At 44.0% G+C, this 24,687-nt stretch overlaps 2 protein-coding genes across 4 annotated transcripts in view; both read left to right on the top strand.

The window, feature by feature from the left end:
• NUP205 (nucleoporin 205) overlaps window positions 1-6,785 on the top strand; it is a 64,492-nt gene extending 57,707 nt beyond the window's left edge. For all 3 annotated transcript variants that reach the window (XM_087821003.1, XM_087821001.1, XM_087821002.1), the window contains exons 39-43: window positions 559-725; window positions 2,202-2,325; window positions 2,794-2,922; window positions 3,495-3,568; window positions 6,422-6,785. In XM_087821003.1, the coding sequence (XP_087677129.1) occupies window positions 559-725; window positions 2,202-2,325; window positions 2,794-2,922; window positions 3,495-3,568; window positions 6,422-6,574 (647 nt within the window). In that variant the 3' untranslated portion in view covers window positions 6,575-6,785. The remainder of the gene's footprint in view (window positions 1-558; window positions 726-2,201; window positions 2,326-2,793; window positions 2,923-3,494; window positions 3,569-6,421) is intronic.
• Window positions 6,786-9,493: 2,708 nt separating this feature from the next.
• On the top strand, window positions 9,494-23,522 carry STMP1 (short transmembrane mitochondrial protein 1). Its single transcript, XM_087821000.1, has 3 exons — window positions 9,494-9,599; window positions 19,584-19,637; window positions 20,553-23,522. Exons 1-3 carry the CDS (start codon window positions 9,585-9,587, stop codon window positions 20,625-20,627), a joined length of 144 nt encoding a protein of 47 aa, XP_087677126.1. The 5' UTR covers window positions 9,494-9,584; the 3' UTR covers window positions 20,628-23,522.
• The last annotated feature ends 1,165 nt before the right edge of the window (window positions 23,523-24,687 follow it).

The following is a 24,687-nucleotide window of genomic DNA, read 5'->3' as shown; positions in this document are numbered from 1 at the left end:
ATGGAGTTACTATGGTAAAAGACTTGTTAAAGTTCAAATCCAATGATGTATTTTAGTTGGTGTTTCCCTTCTCTTTTTGGAAGATGACTTTGAGCTGGGAGTTCAGCAACCAGAAGGATGCAGACTGGAAATGAATCCAGGCAACTAGAGCAGTAGGGCGAGGCAGGAATTATTCACCGGGGGACAGGAACCTCCAAGCTTGTGTATATGGGTGGTGGTGGGGGGTGCACATAGGGGGAGGGGTGGAGTGGGGAGAATGGTGTAAAGGTTTATAACAGAGTTCATCCAATAAAGGTCAGATCTATCTGTGTCCATTAGTCAAATTTTCTTACTCTCTCAAGGTCTTCAGCTTTATGCTCATCCCTGATTATGTGCTTACAGTACTCCTAGCTGCTCCTTTGAACTGTCAGTGGTATTTAAGAGTAGTCTTGGGTTGGTTTTAATAGTAGTTTACATGCCCTTAACTTCCTGGGCATCCCTTGTTATAAAACAGGTAATTTGAAATTCATATAAAATGCTTGTAAGTAGAACATTGTTTTTTATCATCAACCCTGTTAGATACCCCAGCTCCAGTAGTTCCATATTGGCGCCTGCCTGGCTTGGGCATTATTGTCTACCTGCTGAAACAGAGCACTAATGATTTCTTCAGCTACTATGACAGTCATCGACGGAGTGTCAACAAGCTACAGAATGTAGAGCAACTTCCACCAGATGAGATAAAAGAGGTACGAATCTTATAATGGGCTGTGAAGCCACTGACTTCACTAATAGGGACCAGGGTGCTGATGTCAGACCTGTGAATAAAGATGACATGTGCAGGGAGACAAAGGAATTAAAATGATTCCTCTGTGTGGCTTGGGGAGAGTCCCGCACCTTAGCACCACGCCTCATATGCATGGAGACTTGAATGAAAGGGTGAAGTCGCACCTTTTCAAGGAAACCACCTGCCGTTGGTAGAATGGCGGCCGGCCTTTGAATAAGGCTGTTTATACGCTGCCATCTGTGTTGTGAGACAGGCTTCTGCCACAGGTGCTTATTCAGTAGATGCAGTCCCTCAGGTAAGATGTGTCTGTGCCTTCAGCATCTTCAGAGGCTGTTGACTAAAATTTTCAGGCGGGGGATGTATCAGACGTGTCTGCCTGCTCTTGGTGACCCAGAGTCATTCCCTGGCAGTTACTGTGGCTGAAGATGCCAAGTTGCCAGGCTTGCTCCCTGAGTAGCCTGCCATCTTTCCCATTTGGCACAGTTGAACTGCAAGGCATCTCTTGGCTGGGCTGCAGCTTCCTGGCATCCTGTGGCGGCCTGGGTGTTGCCATTCGTGGTTTGCGCTAACTCTCCGAAAAAACTATGTCATCTTCAGAGCAGTCAACGCCTGCTCCCTCTTGCCACTCTCCTGATCATCGTAGGGAACGTTTATTGAGTGTTTACGAGGTGCTTACAAGTTCTATCTGAATACATGAGGCAGAAGTTGTTGCTCTTCTCATTTCTCAGATGAGGAAACAGGCACCGGCAGTTCAAATACCCAGACCCACAGCTAGCAAGTCCAGATTGAGGCAGGAGTTACTCACTGGGTTCAGGTAGTCCCTGAAATTGTGCGGTTTACATCTGGCAGCCCTTCCCCGTCAGGTGTAGCTTATGGGCAATGCTAATACTCGCAAGAGGAACCGTAGCTTCACAATAAAGCACATGACCTCCCACCGGCCCTACTTCAGCACGCCCTCTGTCAGACCCAGTGTCTGGATTTTAACTGAACCGTGAGCTTACAGGTCTGCCAGATAGAGGTGACGGGGGAGGTTCTGGTTGGTGATCTATGTTTTTTATGCTCTAGAAGTCTGCATTTTCTTCAGAAGATGCGTGACAGCTGTTACAAAAATGCTGAATGGCATTGTACACCTGCTGCTGGAAAAGCCTGCTATTTTCTGTCGTAATTTGCCAAGAAATTCAGGGTTGATTGGAAATGTCTGTTTCAGGGACAGGACTTTGTCAAAAAGCAACAGATGACCATTTGTAATTTGCTCCATTTTCTTTTTTTAAGTTACTGGCTTCCTAACTAGATAATGACCCTTGTCTGCCAGGATGATTAAATTTACTTGAATGTTTTTCACAGTGCTTATCACAAGCCACCTGCTTATAGTACATTTTCATTAATTTTTGTTACAGTTTGTGTCACTCTTAATACTGCATTTGTTTCTTTTTCTCAGCTGTGTCAGTCTGTGATGCCTGCTGGTGTTGATAAAATCTCCACCGCCCAGAAATATGTTCTAGCGAGAAGGCGTTTGGTGAAGCTGATCAACAATCGAGCTAAACTGCTTTCCCTTTGTTCTTGTATCCTTAATGAAACCGCAGTGGGACTGGAATGTGGCCTTCAAGAGAACCTGCAAATGTAGGAACTGTTTACTTATTGTCACATTATTTGGGCATCAAAACCGTATGGAAAGGATGTAATTATTGTTCATTTTCCCCCCAGCAAATACCTGATATATTTCCAAATCAAAGTATTTTTTCTTTTAGAGTAGCTAGTAGTCCTAATGATGTATACAGACACCTTCTGCCTGGACAGGAGACAAGGACACTGGAGCCTGCGCTGGCCCAGCTCCCCATGGTCCCCGCCTCCTCAGCACACCTTGCTGCTTTCTGGGGAGACACCTTCCGTGGAGCCTTACCCCTGGCTGTTCACTAAGGCCGTGGGCACATCGCTAGGTGGTGCAGACTCTCCGTTTTTCTCCTCCTTAGAAACTGGCTGGTAAAGAACGTGTGCTGAGATTGTTTTCCTTTACCTGAGCTCTCCTCTAGTCATCGTAGAGACCTGCCTATTTATTCTTTGGCGCCATCTGGAGTACTACTTGTTACATTGCACGCCCACGGATTCTCAAGATTCCTTGTTTGCCTCCAGGACCTTGTTAAAAAGCAGAAGGCTACAAGGTAAACTTTATTCTGCAAATTAATGAACCACAAATGCCTTTGGATTTTAGTGCCTTGAGAAACTAGTTACATTTTAATTTATTTTTTTACATGTCTAGGTTACTAAGTGGATTGGATAATTGAGAGCTACTTAAGTATTAGACATAGCTTTATTTTGTATTTTACTTTTAGCCATGGGAAATGGTGCAGAGCATAAGAGCATCTTAGAGGCTGCTCCTCAGTTGCTCCTCAACTTCTTTCAGTTAAGGGGTGACCCAGCTCCAGAGTCCCCTGGTCCCAAGTAATTGTCCAGAAGGGTGGAAGTGGGTCAGCCGAGGCCAGGCTTCTTGTTGCTGGAATGAGCCTCTGTGACTGATAAGCATGTATTGAATGGGTCCCATGGGGGAAAAAACAGAAGACAAGCTTTCGAACCTTGGCCTAGACCATTGAAATGCTTCCAGGGGCTTCCATTCACTGAAAGTTGAAATAAGGTTCTGTCTTAAGCCGTGTTTTCCATGATACTGTGGTTCATCATCTCCAGGTTCTTAGACATAAACTTGCAGAGGTGGTTAGAGTGTGTCTTTTGTTTCTAGATGCCTTTGCTTCAGAAGCCAATATGGATTTTAGAAGTGGACTGACGATAGTGAGCCAACATGACATAGACCAGGTAAGGCTCTATTCTCATATGCTTTTTTCATTTCTGAAAGGAAAAAGGAAAAGTCTAGTATGTTAGCAAGCTCATTTTCAGGATGTATACAAAGACCCGATTTGAATTCTGACATGGCCACCTAACAGCTATTGACTTGGAACAACTTACTTAACTTCTGAGCCTCCATGTCCTCATCGAAAAAACGGGAATGATAGTTCAACCTCAGAGAATTTAGTCAGAATTAACTGAGGTTTCATATGTGAGACTCCTAGGGTGGTACGTGGAACCCAGTAAGAGTTCAGTAATTGGTAGTCATTATGATCTGGAAACTCCTCTAATTTTATTTTTAGTAACTCTGTAGAATTTTTAGGCATAAAGTGTCACTGAGCACTTAATTTTTCAGAAAATAATTTAATGAAGAGATTGTGAGTAGCCATTAAAAATTTAACTGTAGTAGAGTATAATGTTATACAGGTCATGTGTGGCTTAACGACGGGGATACATTTTTTAGAAGTATGTCGTTAAGCGCCTTTGTGGTTGTGCCAGCGTCACAGCGTGCACTCACACAAACCCAGGTGGTGTAGCCGACTACACGCCTAAGCTGTATGGTGTAGCCTGTGGCTACTGGACCAGTACAGCCAGCATGTTACTGTACTGAACACGGAAGGCAGTTTTAACCCAATGGTATTTGTGTAGCTAAACATATCTAAGTATAGAAAAGGTACAGTAAAAATACGGTATAAAAGATAAAAATAGAGCACCTATGTGGGGAACTTGCAGGACTGGGAGTTGCTGTGGGTGAGTCGGCGACCGGGTGGTGAGTGAGTGTGAAGGCTGGGACACTGCTCTACACTACCATAGACTTTATAAGCACTGCGCACTTAGGCTACACTAAATTTAATAACTTTTTTCTTCAATAATAAATTAACCTTAGCTTATTGTAATGTTTTTACTTTATAAACTCTTTAATTTTTAAAAAAACTTTTTGACTCCTTTGTAATAATACTTAGTTTAAAACACCACACCCATTGTATAGCTGCACAAAAACATTTTTATACCCTTCTTCATAAGCTTCATGCTTTTCCTATTTATTTATTTATTTTTAAACTTTTTGTTAAAGACTAAGACACAAGCACACACATTAGCCTAGGCCTCCACAGGGTCAGGGTCATTACATCTTGTTCCACTAGAAGGTCTTCGTGGACAGTGACACACATGGTGTGTCATCTCCTGTGGTAACCGTGCCTCTTCTGCATTTCCCCGAAGGACCTGCCTGAGGCTCTTCATGAGAAAGTGTCCTTTTCAGAAATTTGTCTACAGTGGCTTTTGGTTTGTTTCTTTTTTCATCAGAGATTTGCTTGTAAGCAGATAATGCACCACAAACATTCCTCTCTCTTCTATATATATTTTAATCCTCACCTGAGGATATTTTCCCATTGCTTTTCAGAGCGAGTGGAAAGGAGGGAGGGAGGGAGGGAGGGGATGAGAGAGAGGAACATTGATGTGAGAGAGACACATCGACTGGATGCTGCTGGCTGCCTCCCTCACGTGTCCCCAGGGATGGAGAGGGAATCCCCAACCCAGGTATATGCCCTTGACTGAGAAGCGAAACTGCGACCCTTTGGTGCACCAGCTGACACTAACCACTGAGCCACACTGGCCAGGGCAACATTCCTCTATTAATGATGGCAACCAAGTCATTAGGTGATAGGAAGCTTTCAGTTTCATTGTAATCTTTTGGGACCACTGTCACGCAGTCTGACGTTGACTGAAACGTCATTATGTGGCACACGACTGTATACGGTATTATGTACTTAGTAGCTCCTTGATCAGTAGTGTTGGAATTGAGTGAAGAGCATTCCAAAAACAATTAAAATGAAAACCTTATATGAAACAAATGCAAAGTCTTAGGAGCAAAGCAGTTATCAGGGTTTGTGATATTAGGGAAAATGAATTACAGCTAGATCTGCTAAAATAGATGTCCTTGGCCACGATTTAATAAAGCCTCTGCTTTCCCCTAAACCCCTATGGTCACTGCCTTTCTTAAAGCTGAAGGAAAGAGGGGCACAGTTGCAGCATTTCTCAGACCCACACTTTTCCGGACTACATTTGCCTCTTAGTGACTTTATAACAGTAATTTTTTTTTAGTGTGATGTTAAATGAGGCCATGTGCAGAATTAGCTAGAGAACAGATCTTCCAGAGGTGTTTAATAAATAGATGTGGAATTAATGACTGTTTCATTAGACTGGTCTGTTATAAAGTTAGAAGAAATGCAGGATTAATAAATAATCTCACTGCTTTAATTTTAATGCAAAGTCGAAAGCAGGTAGGTTTACATAATTTTGTACTTGATTTTAGCTTTTCAGTGTAGTACCAAAAAAATCCATCTGGAACTACATAGGCATTCTAAAATATATCTAAGGTTTAAAGTGTATAACAGATTCCCTTCCCTCATTTATATATTTTCCTAAGGGAAAACATGCACGTTTGTTTGTTTTTTAAATTGTAAAATGAAGTAAAAGTTCTTTCTAGTGTATCCTTCGTTTCTTTCTCCAAAGGCATCAACTCTTAATAACTTCTTCCACGGCCCTTCAGGAAATGTTTTTGCGCATATGTCCACACGTCAACAGCAGCATGAGTAGTTGTTATTTAAAGCAGATTTTAAATTTTACACATTTATACAAGAAAAGAAAGGGGAAAAACAGTACAAATAAATTCTAGGGTGGAAAATGTGATAGTTTTTTTAATTTGGTACATGAGAAAGGACCAACATTATAAAGATGCAAAGGTATTTTAAGTTGGAAGACAGAATGAAACAAATATTTGAGACTGCAGTTTTACTAATGAAATGTTCTCTGTGTTACCTCTAGCTTCAGGCTGATGCCATCAACACTTTTGGAGAATCACTACAAAAGAAACTTCTGGACATTGAAGGATTATATTCAAAAGTTCGATCTCGCTATTGTTTCATACAAGCTCTTGTCAGACGTATCCGAGGCCTACTGAGGATATCACGGAACTGAGAGCCATGCTCGTTACACTCTTCTAGGGAAGAGATGAACTGGGGAAAACTGTCTCCTTTTTATAGATTAGTTTATCTCTAAATTATGACCAAAAAGTATTTTGCTATTTCTTTCTTTATATATGGACATTTTTTTCTGTAAACTTCTTTGCCTGATTTCATCCTCACTAGTAAAAAATAAACACTTTTTTAAAAAACAAACAAGACAAATATATGGTTAGTCTTTTGAAATTTTGCCTAGAAAATGATCAGTAGCCCTGGCCGGTTTGTGTAGTGTCGGCCTGTGGACTGAAGGGTCCTGGGTTTGATTCCGGCCAAGGGCACATACCTTGGTTGCAGGCTTGATCCTGGCCCTGGTCAGGGCAAGTGCAGGAGGCAGCTAATCTATGTGTCTCACATTTTTTTCTCTTTTTGTACCTATATTACACTTCTGTGGTATTTCGGGCTACTCCATGGGGCAGAGTGGATAATAAACTTATAGCCATGCTCCTCAATAGAATAGTATTCTCAAAAGGTCTCAAAAAGTCAAGGAAAGTCTCACAGAAGACCAGTGGGTAAGGGAATTGAGGCTAATGTACCTTGATTGAAGTTCTAGTCCCTTGGGGTTTAGATCAGATGGAAAAGAGTGAAGTCAGAAGGGAGCTCATAGCTTATGAGAATATGGGACAGATGAGAGACTGGAGACCTGGCTAAGGTCACAGAGTTTGTAGGGTAGGATGTACAATTTGGGAATTAGTACTTCACTGGTCCAGGAGATGAAAAGTGTGCATTACGAACATGGTAGTGGATTGCTGATGTGGAGTGAGGATGAAGGTCACTACTAGATTCTGGAAAGTACAAGTGTCTATGGCCTTTGAAGGCACCCATGATTACGATAGCTTGGGGCTGAAAGGGAATGAGGGGACTGCCTAGGAAGTCAATAGATTAAGACATTGTGAAAGAGTAAGGGGGAAACATGAATCTTAAAGGAGGTGTTTTTATATTAGGACATTTAAGTAAAACATCTCAAAGTAGCAAAAGAATTCTGCCTTTCTTGTCCATGCCTTGTGGTTGAGGGAGAGAAGCCTTTGAAAGACCTTAGCAGAAAAGTCAGGCTTCATTTAAGGCTTTATCCATACGAAGGAAATAGGTTTTATGCAAAGAACTTCAATAAATATTTATTGTGTTCAGAGGTTGTGCCAGGCACTTGCTGGGCACTGGGGATGAAGTCATGGACCGAGGAGATGAGGTCCTTACCCACACGCAGCTCACAGTCTGGTGTCTTGCAATTCAAAACATGGTCCAGAGACTGCCAGTAGCTGCATAACTTGTGAGCTTAGTAGAAGTGCATGATGTCAGGGCCCAACTCAGATACCCTGAATTGGAATCTGCAGTTTAATGAGATCTCCAGGTGATTTGACTGCACATTCAAGTTTGAGAAGCTGTAGTCTGGACTTAACTGAGTCAAGTTTTACCCTTGACATGTTGGAAAGTAGAGTATGTTATAGCCATCTACCAGCACCCTGTCCCTTGAGACAGCTACTTGAGTTCAAAGAGATCCTGCCTGTTCTAGTTAAAGTCGACTTGGGAGCATCTCACACCAGCTTGACCAGTCAGCCTTGTTTGTTTTTAAATCCACATTCCAGGATATGTTGAGAGAGGGAGAGAGAGGGACAGGGAAACATCGATCGTTTGCCTCCCGTACGTACCCTGACTGGAGGTCGCGAACCCTCAACCTTTTGATGTACAAGACGATGCTCCCACCAACTGGCCCTCCCAGCCTGGGCGACCAATCTGCATTCTTTCCCCAGGAATTTGCAAATGGTAAGGAAGGAGCGATCCGGTTTTTCTGTTGGGTGGACCACGTATTAATGTTAGCTCAAATAAGTGTTCCAGTGGCCATAGTCCAGAAAGCAGGAGAAACCCGAAGGCAAAGAGAACAATGAAGCAGATGTGCGGAGAAAAGCAGAAATGGAGAGAAAAATGCTGAAATTCCCGGTCGCTTTCCTGTGTCCATCATGGTCCACTTTGTCTCTAGAATACACTCCATAAGGGTAAAGCTCATATTTAGTCATTACTGTCTGGAACCAAAGCTCTACTTACTATAGCAGATAAGGGAGACTTCAGAAGGCTGAATGCAAGGAGAAAAGGGTGTGCTGCTTTGTAAGTGTGTGTGTTGATGGAGGTTGTCCAGGGACCTGAAGACCAGGAGCAGGGGGTGGCCCACAGTGTGACAGTGTGACAGGGTAGCTCCCTGTGGACCCGGGAGGGCGGGGACCTCCCACAGCTCACTGTCCACACCAGACATGAGGAGCAGTTTCTGACCCCTCCCATTGTGTCTATTTGATCCTTGCAACAATTCAAGGGAGCTGCTGGTCGCCCCATTTACAGAGATGGAAAGCAAACCTCAAGGAGCTTATTAAGGACCTTGTTCACGGCTGCCTGGAAGAGCGTGGTCCTCACGAATTGGGCCCAGCTGTGCCAGGCTCCAAAGGTTACGTACTGGTGGAACTTCTGAAAAATGCAGCCCCCTCCCCTTCCAGATTCGCATGGGGCCTGGGCAGACTGCGCTGCAAAGCTCCTCAGGTGATTCCGCTTTGCCCCTGGGGCTGGGAGCCTCTGCCTCTTGCAGCCCTTCCAGGCCAGAAAGACCTACGCCTGGCTGTGCATCAGAATCGCTGGGGTGCTGGTAACAGTACAGATTCCGGGACCCCGACCCCGCTTTACAGAACGGGATAGTGGGGCTGGGGCCTCGGGTTCCCGATGTTCAAAGCGGTCCAGCCCTGCTCGGGTCTTGGGACTCACTGCCCTCTGGCCTTCTCGCCGGTCAGCAAATTCAGGCGGTAATTCCGAGGAGCTCCGCCAGGGGGAGCCCGGGCGCCCGTATGGGCTTCCGGGTGAAGTGACGCGAAGAGGGCGGGGCGTGCGGTGACCCGGAAGCCGACGGCGGTCCCGCCCCTCGTCCCGAGGGACGCAGCTGAGGAACGGCCCACGGAGCTGCCACCACCCTTCGGGCCGTCTCCGCCGACATCATGCTCCAGTTCGTGGTGAGTGGGGCTGCGGAGAAGCGGGCCGGGGGTTGGCTCAGGGCCCTCGGGGGCTCCGGACGCCGCCGGGCCGGCCTGGGGCGTGGGGTGCGGCCCTCCCGGGCCGGCGGGCCTGGCCGCGGCGCTTTGTGTCTTCCTCTCCTCAGCCCTTGTCCAGCGTCTTTTCTGTGCCGCTCCAGCCCCGAGGACTTCGGGGCGCCTGAGCCCGCATTTTGAGAGCCACGCGCCGTGTGCCGTGCCCTGCGCGCCGTGTGTCACCCTCGCGTCACAGCTTGTGGGTCCCTTGGGGCTTTTCGTGGCCGCCCTCCGGCCCGACGGGGACACGCGCCGCGTCCCGCCCCGGAGCCCTGCTGGCGGGCGGCCCTGAGCGGCGGGAGGCCGGGAGCGCGCCGCTCGGTGCGCCCCCCGCGGGCGCGGGCGCCGGGGGTGCGGCCGTCGCAGGCCCCGGTCTGCAAGCGGTTTCCCCCGGGTGCTCGTATTTTTTTTGGGGGGGGGGGAGGGACACGAGCGTGACCACGAGTGAGCAAGATTCTTTCTCGGGGCCCTTTATTTCGGTTAAAAACGGGTTTTTCTGGCGAAGCTCGGTGTGCTTCAGGGGTCTCGTCCCCCAGATTTCCGAGTGAGAGTCTTCCTTCCCCCAGTTGTGGGGCCACCGAAACCGGGGCGCCTCCCGCCTCCTGGCAGCTTTTGCCGAGTCTCCCAGGCGGCTAATGGAAACCGGGCGGGGGCGAACCCCCCCCCCCCGCCCTGTTGGAGCCGGCAATTGATTGTTTAATTCTCCGGGCCGCAAGGAGGGGGCGTCCCTGACCTGGACTGCCCGGCTCAGGGCCGCGCCTCGGCCTGGAAGCGCCTCGGGCGGCCTCACGGGGCCTCACGGGGCCTCACGGGGCCTCACGGGGCCTCACGGGGCCTCGGGCCGGGCGCCCGTCCGTGTGGAGCCCGGGGCGGGCCGGAGGACGGACCGGCGCACCCGGCCCCCCAAGGCCCCGGCGGGGAGCCCGCTCGGTTTATTCTGCAGTAGCCGTGTGCGGGGTGTAAACAGGGGTGTGACAGCTCTGAGGATGCAGAGTTCTCCGCGTCCTCTGGGGAGAGACGCCCGAGCGCCGGGCAGGGCCCTGCGCCCCACCTCCCGGGCGCCTGGCGGGAGAAGCGGCTGCGTGACTTCCCGCCCCTGTCCGGGCGACCCCTTCTCTCCGCTTTCAGCCGTTTTGTTTATAAATCGCTGGTGTTGAAGGAGCAGATCTCCCCGGCTCTCCTCCAGCTGTTAGCCTGTCACCCAGCCGCCGTGTCCCCGGGCTTGTGAGGTCAGGCCCCCGGGGTTTGAACCCCAGCTCCATCGTTTTTAAGCTGTGGGAACTCGGGCGGTTTAGTTAAATACACTGTGCTTCAGTTTCCACGTCTGAAAGTGGAAACCTGCCTCCAGGCTTTGTCGTGAGGATTAAAAACGAGTTGGCACATTGAAGTACTGAAGACAGAGGCGCTCAGGGAGGACCCAGATGTGTTCGATTTCTCCTTGACAGAGCGTCTGATTCTGCTTCAGTGTCTCAGAAATGGGAAATGGTTTACCCTCAGAAATGGGAAATGCTTTACCCTCAGAAATGGGAAATGCTTCACCCTCAGGAGTGTAGGCGAGCGGAGGGAGTTTTGGCAGTGACGGGACAGTCACAAGTCAGACAGGGGCACTGCCATCACACGTTTGGAACCCTCCGGGATGTGTCCTGCAGTTGTTTTCTGGGACACTGTTGGAACGCACTGCACCGGATTGTGTTGCTTGTAAATCGTTGGTTCCTCCTTGGATGAAAATACTTGCCCGTCGTCGCAATCTCGAGACCTTGTTCCTGAGACCTGCTGCTGCTTTCCCCCGTTACTGCAGTGGCGTCCTCGATTGCAGTGTAGGTTAGCCCGGTGTTGTAAGGAAACTTGAAGGTTTTGAGGAGAAGTGTGACGTGATGGCGCTGCTGGGGCTTTGAGCACCCTGCCCGTCGCACTGTTCCTGGGCCATGTGTTGCGTTGGTTGCCTCAGCGGTGGCCCCTGTTACTCCTAATCACCTCCTTCTTACTCCTCCGTTGCCCTTTGGATCCTGCATCTCAGCACTTTCTGACATTCTTTCCCGTTATAACACGCGGGGATTTATTTGTATGGAGGAATCTGCACAGAGTGAAGGTGACGGGCTCTGGTGCGGCCCCTCCAGGGGCGGAGGGCAGCGGTGTCTTGGAGTACCAGCTGGGAAACGCCCGTCTAATCTCGCCTGTTTGTACTGGCTGCTTTTCTCTCCTGGTTACTGGGTATTTCTCCAGGCTCCGTCCCTGACTGCTCTTCTCTCAAACCCACCCTTGGGGGTGTGTTCCTTGTCACCTTCACCTGTGTGCTGACAGCTTCCAAAACTGCCTTGAATCCTTTCCTCTGAGTTCCAGTTCCCTGTCGTCAGCTGTCTACAGAACATCTCTTGTCATATCCTCTGTCTCAGACTCAGCATGCCTGGACCCATCACCCCTTCCCCACCCTGCAGACCACACCCAACTTCTTTCTTTATTCCCTGGGCCTGGCTTTCTAAAATTTGAAATGTTGACATAATCTTTTATTTATTTCCCTCCTTCGTTCTCCATATCATCCAGCTGCTATGCCTGGCACATATATTTACCTGCTATGTAATCTTGGGGAAGTTACAGGTTTCCCCAGTGTAAACTGGCCAATGATTGTACCTGCTTTGTAAGGCTGTGAAGAGCACAGGTTCGTTCCTGAGTCAGAGTGCTACCTTGCACATAGTAAGAACTCAGTCGATGTAGCTGTTGTTTTAAGCCATGGAGTCTTCATAACTCACCTTATGAAAGTTGTCGTGTTCCCACTGCCAAGTTCGTAGAGCAGGTCTTTTTTACTCCACCTTTGAACTAGCAACACTAGCCTAGCTGGTGTAGAAATGTAGGTTTTGAGTTGGGAGAGTTATTTTAGGTTCTCCAGTCCAGCTAACATGCTGATGCTTCAGTCTCCGCATGAAGAGGGCATCCAGCTTACTGTTGGTCACCTCCAGTTACAGCAGGCTCACTATTTCCACAGGTAATCGCTTTCATTTTTGGTCAAGGTCTCCTTACGTGGTTCTACTCCTTGATGTTAAAGAGCAGTGCTCATCTACATGACAACCCTTTGCATATTTGAAGAGCATTATTTTGGTACTTCTTACTCTCCGGCACCTGCCCCATCAGTCTTTTCTTTAGGGTAAACATTCCTGTTTCTTTCACCCATTTTTTTTATGATTTCAGGTTCATGCTGGTTACCCTTCTCTGACTATTCTAGTTGTAGATTCTTTTTAAAACATGCCACTCCTGTTATGGTCTGATCAGCCGCAGAAAGAACGAGGCTGTTGCCTCTAGTTCTGTGTGTTTCCCTTGATGCCCTTGGTCTGTCCTCTCTCGCAGCTGCCAGTGATCATCAGAGTTTATGGCTTTGTTCATATGCTCAGAAACTGTCAGTGACCCCTGTGTCCTTCCACATCAAATTGTAACCACTTTTACTTGATTTTCAAGGTTCGCTAATCTGGCCCTATTTTCCCTTCCCACTGCCCGTCGGCATGCATCCTCCGTGTTAGGTTGGCGAGGCTAAACCTACCAGTGCTTACCAGCCTGTGGGCCATCTTGCCCTCATACCTTCCCGTGTGGTTTTTTTTTACCTTTATCCTTTCTCCCTTCCCCAGTTCTCTTAACGTTCCAGCTCCCAGCCTTTTTCATGAACCTTCTTTATGACTAAGTTTCTGAAATCTATGTACACTGTTCTGATCCATCTCTCAATTTATTTAGCATGTATGTGTCTTTCATCATTTTTTTAAATCTAAGTAATAGTCTTGCCCCTGGTTTGTTATACTTATTTCTAGATACTTTTGAGTTTTGTTGTTGTGAGTGGCATTCATTTTAAAATTACATTTTCACATTAGTTGTTGCTGATGTACGGAAATGCTAATAATTTTGTTGTATTGATACTGTATCTAGCAATCTTGCCTATCTTTTAGCTCCAGGAGCTTGTCTGTAGATTCACTTGAAAGTGAATCAGGGAAGGCAATACTGTGGAACAGTCGTATCTCCAGTGAGGGCAAAGATGACAGTTATGTGTTCCTTCCCAACTTTTATTTCCCTCCCCTCCTCGAGCTGGGGCTTCCAGGAGTAGTAAGAGTGGATAGCCCACTTTGTTTCTCCTTGTAGTGGAAATACTTCTCAGGTTTTAGTGGCATGCTTGTGTTCTGATATTTTCTAACAGATTAAGGAAACTCTGTTCTAGTTCTAGTTTAAGAGTATTTATTGTGGTAGGCTGTTGACTTTACCATGCTCTTTCCCCACCCGTGGTCATAGGATTTTTCTCTTATAATACATTAATATGAATTACACTAGATTTTTAACACAAAGCACTTAAACTGGGTGGCCCATTCAGACCATCATTTGGTGATGTGCATCTTCTTGTAATTTAGTCTTGTCTTCCTGGAATAGGTCATACGTTCCATGGGAAGAAGCTACTTACCTTTACTTGGATTTCCCTAGCAGTGGAACTTATTCAGTACTTTGTGACTGATTTTACTTATTTAATTAGATATCCCTCTTTGCCTGATGACTGCTCTCAGATTTTCATAAGGCCTTTGAATCGACTTCTTCAAGAAGGCAAACCAGTTCTGCCTGATGCGCCTCTTTCTGGAGTGTTGCTGGCCAACTTTTTCACAAATGTCCCTATTAATTTATTGGCTCAGTAAAGAATTAACAGCTTTTTGCCCCCGTCTTAATTATCTAAGGAAAATTATTGAATAAAAAACCTAGCTTACATCTTAAAATGTGCTTCTCTGTGGTTGTGGTAGAAGGGATACAGGTTATACCCTTAGCAGCTTTTTGTTTTAATGTACAGAATGTGGGTTTTATTATTATTTGAAGCAGTTGATAAACACACTGCTAATGTTCTACACACTAACATCTTAAGTAAAGACTAAGGCACAAAAAAGGGTGATTTTTTTCCCCTGCCTCCTTGGAATGAAGAGGTCTTCTGTGGCTGAGACTAAAATTGAGAAATAAAATGATCAACTTCTCTTTGTTGTTAGATAATGTGTACTTTTGGTTTTCTTGTCATTGTGTAGCTTTTCTCACCTGATACTATAAAACTTTTTCAAGTTATCCTTTTAAATGCTAGTTGTAGCTACATTTGCTAAGAGAAATGAGATTTTTTTTTTTTTTTATATTCTTAAACTGTCATCAGTAAACATAAGATGGTTTAGATTCTGTCATAACTTGGTTTAGGCGTGTATTTTTTTTTTTTTTTAATATATCTTTATTGATTTCAGAGAGAGGAAAGGAGAGGGAGAGAGAGATAGAAACATCAATGATGAGAGAGTCATTGATCGAACCCGCAACCCGGGCATGTGCCCTGACCTGGAATAGAACCACGATCGCCTGGATTCTAGGTCGACACTCAACCTCTGAGCCACGCCCGACCGGCCTAGGCGTGTACTTTTTGAAAATGTAATTTGATGAGTCATATTTCAGATCTATCAGGTATGTTCACACTCTGGGTTATTGCCAGGAGCCGTCCCAAGATAAAAAATGGAGTTTTAGCCCTGCTGGGTGTGGCTCAGTGGTTGAGCATCTACCTAGGATCCAGGAGATCGAGATTGGATTCCTGGTCAGGGCACATGCTGGGTTTGCGCCTGGATCCCCAGTTGGGGGAGTATAGGAGGCAGCCGATCAATGACTCTCTCATCATTGATGTTTCTGTCTCTCTCTCCCTCTCCCTTCCTCTCTCTGAAATCAATAGATATTAAAAAAAATATATGGAGTTTTACTTGCTGATTTACACACACGTAACTTTTTGATTGGGGCAGGGGTTGGACAGCACATGATCAGAGGTCAGATTGCTTTGGAGTTGGCTTTCTTCCTTTTGACTTGGTGCTTTTTTATGTTAATATATACAGTGTTGTGACTAACCTGCTCACAAGTCCATATGTAAGAAGTGCATAGGTTTCCCTGGAGCTCTCATAAACGAAAGCCAGCCGTTTTTCTGAGTGGGCCTCATTTTTTCACTTTGATGTCTCCGTTCTTCTAAAACATTTATCCAACTTGGAAACCTTGCAGTTGCTTTTGATTTCCCCAGTTTTATCCCATATAGCTGATATTTTACCAAATCTTACTGATTTCTCTATAGTTTTGAGATGTAATTTACATCTTAGAATTCACACATTTAAAGTGTATGATCAGTGGTTTTTAAGATGTTCCCAGAGTTGTGCAACCATCACCACTATCTAATTTTATATCTAATATTTACCGATTATCATTCATTTCTAATTCCCCTCCTTACTGCCAACCCTGGACAGCCGCTAACTTATTTTGTGTGTCTATGGATGTGACTTTTGGGACATTTCCTTTAAATGGAATCATATGATACCTGGTCTTTTCTGACTGCCCTTCACTTAGCATGTTTTTAAGGTTCATCCATGTTGATGTTGTAGTATGAATCAGTACTTTTTTCCACTTATGGCTGATTAATATTACATTATATGAATATACCACGTGTTGTTAATCCATTCACCAGTTGATGGACATTTGGGTTGTTTCCACCTTTTGGCTATTATGAATAATCTTGCTGTGAACATTCGTGTACAGGTTTCTGTGTGGGTGTGTTTCAGTTCTCTTGGGTATATGCCCTGAAGTGTAATTACAACATCGTGTGGTGACTCTGAATTGCCAGACTGTTTTCCTGAGTGGCTGCGCCATTTTACATTTCCACCGGCACTGTATGGTGGTTCATCTCTCCACATTCTTGCCCATACTCCCTCATCTCTTCAAGTGAGAGTCACCGAGTGGATATGGCGTGGCTCCCCATGTGGTCTGATTTGCGTCTCCTTAATGACTAACGGTGTTGAGCATCTTTTCACTTGCTTGATGCCATTGATTGATTTGTATGTCATATTTCCTTGGAGAAATTTTATTCAAATCCTTTGCCCATTTTTAAATTGGGTTACTTTTCTTTTTACCATTTAGTCATAAGAATTCCTTATATTCTGTATACAAGTCCCTTGTCAGATATATGATTTGCAAATATTTCATTCCATTCTGTGGGTTGTCTTTTCACTTTCTTGATGGTATTCTTTGAAACACAAACATATTTAATTTTGATGAGTCCAATTTATCAATTTACTTTGTCGCTTGTGCTTTTGTGGCAGATCTGAGGAAACATTGCCTACCCCCAAGGCCATGAAGGTTTACTGCTGTGTTTTATCCTAAGATATTTATTTATAGTTTTTGCTCTTATATTTAGGTCTTTAATCCATTTTCAGTTAAATTTTGAATATGATGTGAAGTGGGGTCCGACTTCACTCTTCTGCATGCGGATACCCAGTTGTCTCAGCATCATTTTTGAAACCACTGAATGTCTTAACACCCTTGTGGAAAATCTGTTAACCATAAATGTAAGATTGATTCCTGGACCCTCGATTCCATTCCATTGATCTTCATTGATTTTTAAGAAGAAAAACAATCTATTCACGTTTGCTTGCTGCCTTCTCTGTCGGGAAAACTATGGGGGGCCCTGTGACGTGGCAGGGGACCATGGATTTAGCATCTAGGCATCTGCATGGACTATTGATTAGGCTTCCTTGTCTTGGCCTGGAAGATGTGAAGCATTCTTGGCCTTCAGAGAAGTTTCAGACTCATTCAAAACTTTCTGGCTCCAGGCTAACTTCTCAGACTAATGAGTCGCCATTTTTCAGATTTAGATTTTACTTTTTCAGATTCTTATTTATTTAGATTTTAAAAAATTTTTTGTTTAAAGTTGCCTATGGATTGTTCCATGAACAATACGTGAATGCTTTTTGGACTCCTGCATTTTCCCCAATATTTCTCTTAATGTGCAACATTTATCTTAGTATGTTTTGATTTTAATTTTACAGCATCCCATTGGTAGGCCTGTCAGTATTCTGAAACTGGAATTGAATGTGACTTAAGAGGCCCCAAAAACTTATGGTTTTTGTTTTATTTTGTGTTTTTAAATAACTGCTATATTTTTATGTACCCTGATGTCTGATGAAGTTGCCAAAATGAAGCCACATTAGATATATCATATCTATCTTGAGAAACCATGGTAATAGCCAGAAATCCTAGAATGTTGGAGCTGGAAGGAACATTGTTAGTTTAACATTTTTTGTTTGTTTTTAAACCTCACTTGAGGATATATTTTTTTCCATTACTTTTCAGAGAGTGTGGAAGGGGGACAGAGGGAGGGGGGACATCGATGTGAGAGAGACACATCAGTTGGCTGCCTCCCGCATGGGCCCTGACCAGGGCCGGGGATTGAGCCTGCAACCTAGGTATGTGCCCTTGGCTGGAATTGAACCTGGGACGCTTCACTCTGTGGGCCGATGCTCTAACCACTGAGCAAACTGGCTAGGGCTAGTTTAACGTTTTTGTAAATTGGGAAATTCAAATCAGCAAAGCTCCAAAGAGGTTAATTGTCTTGCCTATAGGTACAGTTAGGTAATGGTAAAACCAAAACTCTATTTTTTTTTGAAAACTTTTTAAACCCATGTTCTTCTTCTTTGCTGTCAGAGCTAACATTCTTAGTTGATTTCCCCCCCTACCCCTCCTCTTTTAGCAAATTTAATACTCTCTCTGTATTTGGAAAACCTCTGTCTACCTGGTTTCAACCAATAGGGGTGAAAAAAAAATCTTTTTGCTTCTTAGTGCCCCCTTGATAAAAATATTATTTCACAAAATGTGTCTGATTAATTAAATGATCATAAAGTAGTCTATGGTTAGAGATTATAGCCTCTCTTATGCCTCTTACTTTACTAACAAACCAATTTAAATTATGCTTTTGGCGTTTAAAGTTTAGTAAGCTTGAAGTTTAGTAAGAACCCTGCTGTATTCTATTCCCATGTGCCTCTCCACCTGAAGACAAGGTTGAACCTCTCCAGGTATGACTGATGACCTTAAGTGCCACACTTTGTTTTTCTAGGTTAACCTCTGCTGTGTGTTGAATAGGAACAACACTGATGAAAGAAAATGATGGAAAAAAAATCAGATGCCAGTTTGAATTTATGAAATTAGAAATTAGGTGGGAATTGATTAATTATTGGGGGAGGACCCCAGGGACATAGATCATCACTAAAACTCGAAGCTTAATGAGTGTTGGCTGTGAAGGCAGTGCTTTAAATGTTCACGAAGCAGTTTTGTTCAGGAGAACAGTCACCCAGTGGGATAAACATTTATAGTTCTCTAAAACTCATGCCTTTCTCTCTTGTCACTAAGAGCTGGTCAGAGGCCCTGTGTTCCCTGAAGTCCTAAGCGCCCTGCCCATTAGACTCCACTGTGGCAGAACGCCAAGCCCTGTGCTCTCTTGGTGGTATGCCCTTTTCTTTTCTCTCATCGTGCATTTTAGTTTTTGAGTGTGTATGTGTGTGTCTAATTTAGGTTGTCCTGTGTTCTCGCTGTGAGTAACCCTGACAAGTCACTTCACTCTCCTGCGCCTCATGTTTTTGAAATATGCAAACATTGAACTGTGAAAGTTCCTTCATTTTTCTAAGATCCTATGATTTAACTGAACACTTTTAAAAAATTGAATACTTTTTATTTGATATCGTGAGGAATAACAATACTCATAACCTAAAAAAGAAAAACAGTTGCAGCTTTTAACAAGAAAAAGCAGAACTTTGACTTGGGTTTCTAGAACTCTCAGTAAGGCAAACGTTTATGGGGCTTCTGAGGGGAGAGGGAGACTAGGGTAGATCTGTTTAGTGCTCCCATTTATTCTTCTGGTGTATTCGCTCTAACCTTTTGGGAGGATATGGCTGTTTATTTTATAGAAGCAAGATGCGAATTTCATACTGTGCGCCGTCCAGCCCTAGACCACACCTTCTGGTTTTCTGACTATCCTGAACTCCTTAGGAGAATTGTGTCTCTATGGTTTGGTACCAGATGGCCCTGAACTCAGCATCCAGTGTAACTCCTCTTGTTCTGTTCTTTCAGCTTGGATTTACTTTTGGCAACCTGGTTGGAGTGTATCTGGCTCAGAATTATGACGTAAGTGACCATATTCACTTGTAACTGATTTGTAGTGATTTGTCTTTGTTGAAGTAAGGTGAGCCTTCCAGCGTAGATGAGCTCCATAGATCTGAGGGAAAAGTTCTGAATTTTGTAGAAAGATCTAAGCATCTGTCCTCCATATCACCACAAGAGGGCAAAATCCCCTCACTTTAGATGGTCTCAGTGGTACTGGGCTGTATTTCTTAGCCCAGAGTAATATTAAGTTAGATTCTTACAGTTCTGTGGCACATCATGTGATCAGTGAGAATTTAAAGATTAATTGGATAATCTTTTCAGTCTCCCTACTCAGGAGTAGAGATGACTGAGAATTTTGGAGGTGAGTCTAAATAGTGCAGCACATTCAAGGGGGGACAGACTTTTGTGATGTGAGGCATTGTATTAGCCTTACTTTATAAATGGGGAAGTTGAAAACCAGGTGGCAAAACTGCCCGTGAATGGGGATTCTGGAAAGGTAATGACTGTTTTAAAGAGACAAGGAAGGGAACCGTGATGTGAACTTTTGTTTTACAGTGAAGCTTTTAGTGTGTCAAAGAGAATTCCCTCTGTTAACCTTCACTGGAGTCACACTGTGTTCTAGGCCAGTGCTTTATCAATCTGTATCACATTTGTTGTTTGTATGTACCACTTTTACTTAGCACTGGATTGGGGGTCTCAGTGGGTCTATAATGGTCAAAGTCAGGGTCTGGCTTCCAGGGAGGGAGCATACTTTTAACTGTCAACTTCTGAGATCCTTCTGTTGCAGTCAGGGGGTTAAAAGCACCACTATTTAGCAGGTCTCTTTCAGAGGAAAATAAAAACTCTCACAACCACCATTTATCTTTGGAGGAAGAAAAGTCAAAGAATATTAATTAGTTAGATGCAAAATTATAATAATCTCTTTTCTTTTTAAAGATACCAAACCTGGTTAAAAAATTTGAAGACATTAAAAAGGACTTGGATGCCAAGAAGAAACCCCCTAGTTCATGAGGCCAACTCCAGCACTGCCTCCAGGAAATCCTGACTCTGCTCTTCTCCAGGGCCTCCGTTACAGCAGAACCAAAGCTTCAGTCTTATCTCCAGTCTCAGCCTTTGCCAGACCTTGTGTTGCTTCGAGCACAAATGGAAATGGGGCCACAAGTTAAGAACTGTCCTTACTTTTCCAGCATCCTCACTTCCTCCCTTCCTCCTTCCAGCTGCCTGGGAGGTCCTAAGACTGGAATTATGGTGCTAGATTAGTAAACGTGAGCTTTAATTAGTAGTCTCTCCCTTATTCTTTGGGATTTCTACTGCCTTTTTCAAAAGAAAAATCGATGAGTTTTGTATAGCTGATCAGATATAAATAGTGCTGATTTCACAGGTTAATTATAATGGGTGTTTAAGTATTTGGTACTAAATTATGTTGTTTCAAGGTCATTAAAATTAAATCAGAAGCCAGTTTCTGGTGAATTATCCATTTATTTTATACTGTTCTCAGTATAACTGACATATATAACTGTCTAGTTGCTAATTTAACCAGTAAATCAATTTGCTAGTCATCAACTGAGAAACTATATTCTGAGAACTCCATCAGGAACTGGGGAATTAAAAAATATGTAAAATAATGGCCTTTGTCCTCAGTAAACTTCATAGTCTAGTACGCATGTTTTTCCTTAAAGTTGTATTTGATCTGGCTCTTCTTCCTCAAAAGAGTCATACTTATTTTAAGTATAGGTGCATTTGACTTTACGTGATGGACAAATGACAAGTTGCCTATGAAGGAAATGTTATGCCTTTTCACCTTAAAAGATATATTTACATTATAACTTAATAGTGATTCTCACAAGAAAACTTTTTGGGGTTTTTTTGCTGCATTCAGAAATTATTGGAATTTGTCAAATGTATAATTAGCCCATTTTTAAAAAATGAAACAAAAATGTTGAATACATCACTTTTTCCCGTGGGTCAAGATACAAGAGTGATTTAAAATGAAGGGCCTCTCTAACCTCTAGCTCCTAGCTCCTCCTCCTGGAGGCAGGCACTGCCCCCAGTTTACTGCATACTTTGAAACCGATTCTGTGCCTAAACACGTGTGCATGGGCTCTTTTACACAAATGATGATAAATTATACATAGACCTCCCCCCAGCCTCCCCCCCCCCCCCCCCCCAGTTCATATCAGTATGTAAGGAACAAGGTATCTTTGCTTTTTTGGCTGCATAAGCTTCTATTGAATGAATATGCCATTATTTGTGTAACCCATTACTGGTGAATAGCTAGGTTGTTTCCTGCCTTTTGCTGTTACAATGGTAGCCTTGAACCTAATGTTATTTGTTATACGTATCTATGCAGGGTGTAGCCATAAGCTAACATCCTAAAACTGAAATTTGCACTAAATATAGGTAAAGCCCCATTTCAGTGTGTGTTCTGTTTTAGAATGCTTGTCGCCCAGCTTCTACTGATAATGCCATGTCTGGGGACATATTAGTAGAATCAATAAACTGGCAGGTGATTTAGAGACACCTTTTCTCAGACAGTGAGGACACTGATACTACATGTGATTATAAAATGAAGTGTTTCTGCTTCTCTTCTCTCTCATACATGGAGATAAGTTTTATCTGTTAGTTCGTCCTGGTGTGTGAGACAGACTAGGATCATACTATGGCTTGGCTTCTTGCTAGCAGTGTGATCATGAGCAGACAGCTTGTTTTTCTGAAACTATTGTATCTCTCTAAGATCTGGATGCAATACCTACCTCATAGGGCTTCCATGAGAAACAGTTGTGATAATGTATGTGATGCACAGTGCTTTGCAGATTTGCCCAATAAATTGTAGATCTTAGTCTAAACACGCTGTTTTGCTCAGAATACTTTTGTTTCTCTGCAGTCAGTTTTGGAACCAGTTTGTGAACCAGGCAAAATTGGTCATTATTCCATGGCCATGCTCTTGGTGGTTGATGAAAATCTATAGTATCCACCTTGCTCATACCACCTCGCTCCCAAGATTTGATCTTAAATTACTGAATTGTTAGCAGGATGAATTACAGCCTTGAAGAGTAAAGGTTTACCATCCCTAAGGGTAGTCAAGGTGCTACAAGCTTAGGTGTCCCTTGTTGTCAGTCATGGTAGCATTGTTACTTGTGGGTGGTCTCCTAGACTGGCTTCTTTGTGGGGGAAGGTCACTTAGATGTTAGGAGAAGGCCTCTCTATATTATATCTTGTAAACAAGGCTCATTTGGAATTAGGGCTTCCTTCAGGAGTGACACCTAACCTCACTGATGGGGTAATTTCTGCTGGTGGGAGCCATGCAGCTGCTGTGCAGTGAACACAGGCCACCTTAATGGGCACCAGTCACATCCCCTCTCCTCATTTGAAGTTCTTGCTGCGGTGAAAAGGGGCTCAGAGTCCTCAGGCAAGATCATCTTCACTGAGACGGAGGAGGAGTCCAAGCCAGCACAGCTTTGGGGTGCAGTTGTGGGTGGGGTCGCAGCGGTTGCAATCATGGCATGGGAAGTGACATTCCCAGTGGAGGGATGGGAAGGACCACCACAACACATGCCTCTTTTCCCTTTAAGAGTGTTTGAAAACTCCCATTGATGTGATATAAGAAAACTTATTGCCACACTGGACCATAAAGGAAGGTGACTCACATGAAAAATAAGACTTCAGAATTGAGGTTGGGAACCTAATAAATACGTTGAACTTGAAACGCTTATCCTTAAATGGTAACCCTCCCAAACAAGCAAAGAGAGAGAAAAACCTGAACCACCTTATTTAAAATCATCAAAGGGGGCCGTATTTGGTATTTTATGTATTTTAGTTACTTGATGTCTTAATAGAGTTTTCTTCTGATTTGGTGTTTTATGCAGTTAAGCAGTTACCTGCTTCTGATTTAAAGGAAGAACTTTGTTTCTTTTTTCTAACTCATTTTCATTTGTGTGACTGTAAAGCATGTGGTTTTTCTGGTTGTCTGTGTGCACGGGTTCACTGAACATATGTTACACATGTGTGATATTTCCATTTCCACTAAGCAGCTCACTCCCTAGACACCGCCAGTGTTTGTTTTCCTGCTGAGGTCTCCCGCCTTTTAGTGCTTTTTCTGTTACTCCTCTTGGAGGAATGCTGTAGACTGTTCTGGAGCAAATGAGGCTTTTCTTAAACTTCCCATCTTGGCCTTCGCACGTAGCACTTCCATCCCTTGCTTAGATGAATGAGTCCTTTTTTCCCACTAACTGTTAGGGCCTTGTGGGAAGGAACAGGGTGGCAAAGGGAAAATATTTTGAGACGTTGCCTGGTCTTAACAGGGAGTTAGTGACATTTAGATTTTCAGATGCTCAGTTTATACCTCTCCTAAAGACCTCATGGATGGTATCATTTGCAAGGCACGTGGAAACAGAAGAACGAACAGGTTTTATGGAAAGTGTATGGGTGGGGCACTGCTAACCCCGAGTCCTGGCCTGCTTGACCCACTGCCTCTGCGGTGAGGCCTGAGGAAAGGTGCCGTGTGGGTCACCACTCTAACATGTACAGTGCACAGCATTGGGACAAGAACACAGAGCCGCGTAAATAGCGAAGGCACTTGTGCTCAGCATTCATGCGGTGAGGGCAGCCCCAGAATGAGCTACCTGGGAATGTGGGTGGTTTCCACCCCCTTTGTGTCTTAATGCTTTGAACATCTTGCCATACAGGGATTCTAATGTTTAGATACACTTTTTCAAATGTGCATGCAGGAGGCAACGGATCAGTGTCTTTTTCTCTCTCTCCCCCTTTCCATGTAAATGTAATGTAAAAGATTATATACTATGTACTTCATGACTTAAAGGAATTTCAAAGGCAACTTTGACTAAACAAGTTTGATATGTAATTGACTTGACAGTAAGATGCAACTATACTCAGTGTCTTTGTTTCGCCACCTGTCAAGTGAGCTGGTATAAGATGATCATTTATAGCTTTTTCACCCATATGTTACTCTAATAGAAGATAAAAATTAAATTATAGTACATTTACAAGAGACACAAGATGACTAAAGAGAGCTGTTAATATCCAACCTGGAGTGGCTTTAGATGACAAGGAA

Source organism: Miniopterus natalensis, chromosome 10, assembly GCF_054644295.1.
Source record: "Miniopterus natalensis isolate mMinNat1 chromosome 10, mMinNat1.hap1, whole genome shotgun sequence".
NCBI classification, from domain to species: domain Eukaryota; kingdom Metazoa; phylum Chordata; class Mammalia; order Chiroptera; family Miniopteridae; genus Miniopterus; species Miniopterus natalensis.
Note: the sequence above shows the minus strand (reverse complement) of the source record. Positions and strands in the feature narration are given on the sequence as shown.

Excerpts from the sequence above, each read along its gene's own strand:
- STMP1 (XM_087821000.1), top strand. Across the intron at positions 19,638-20,552 it reads ATCTGGCTCAGAATTATGAC|ATACCAAACCTGGTTAAAAA; the intron begins GTAAGTGACCAT and ends TTCTTTTTAAAG.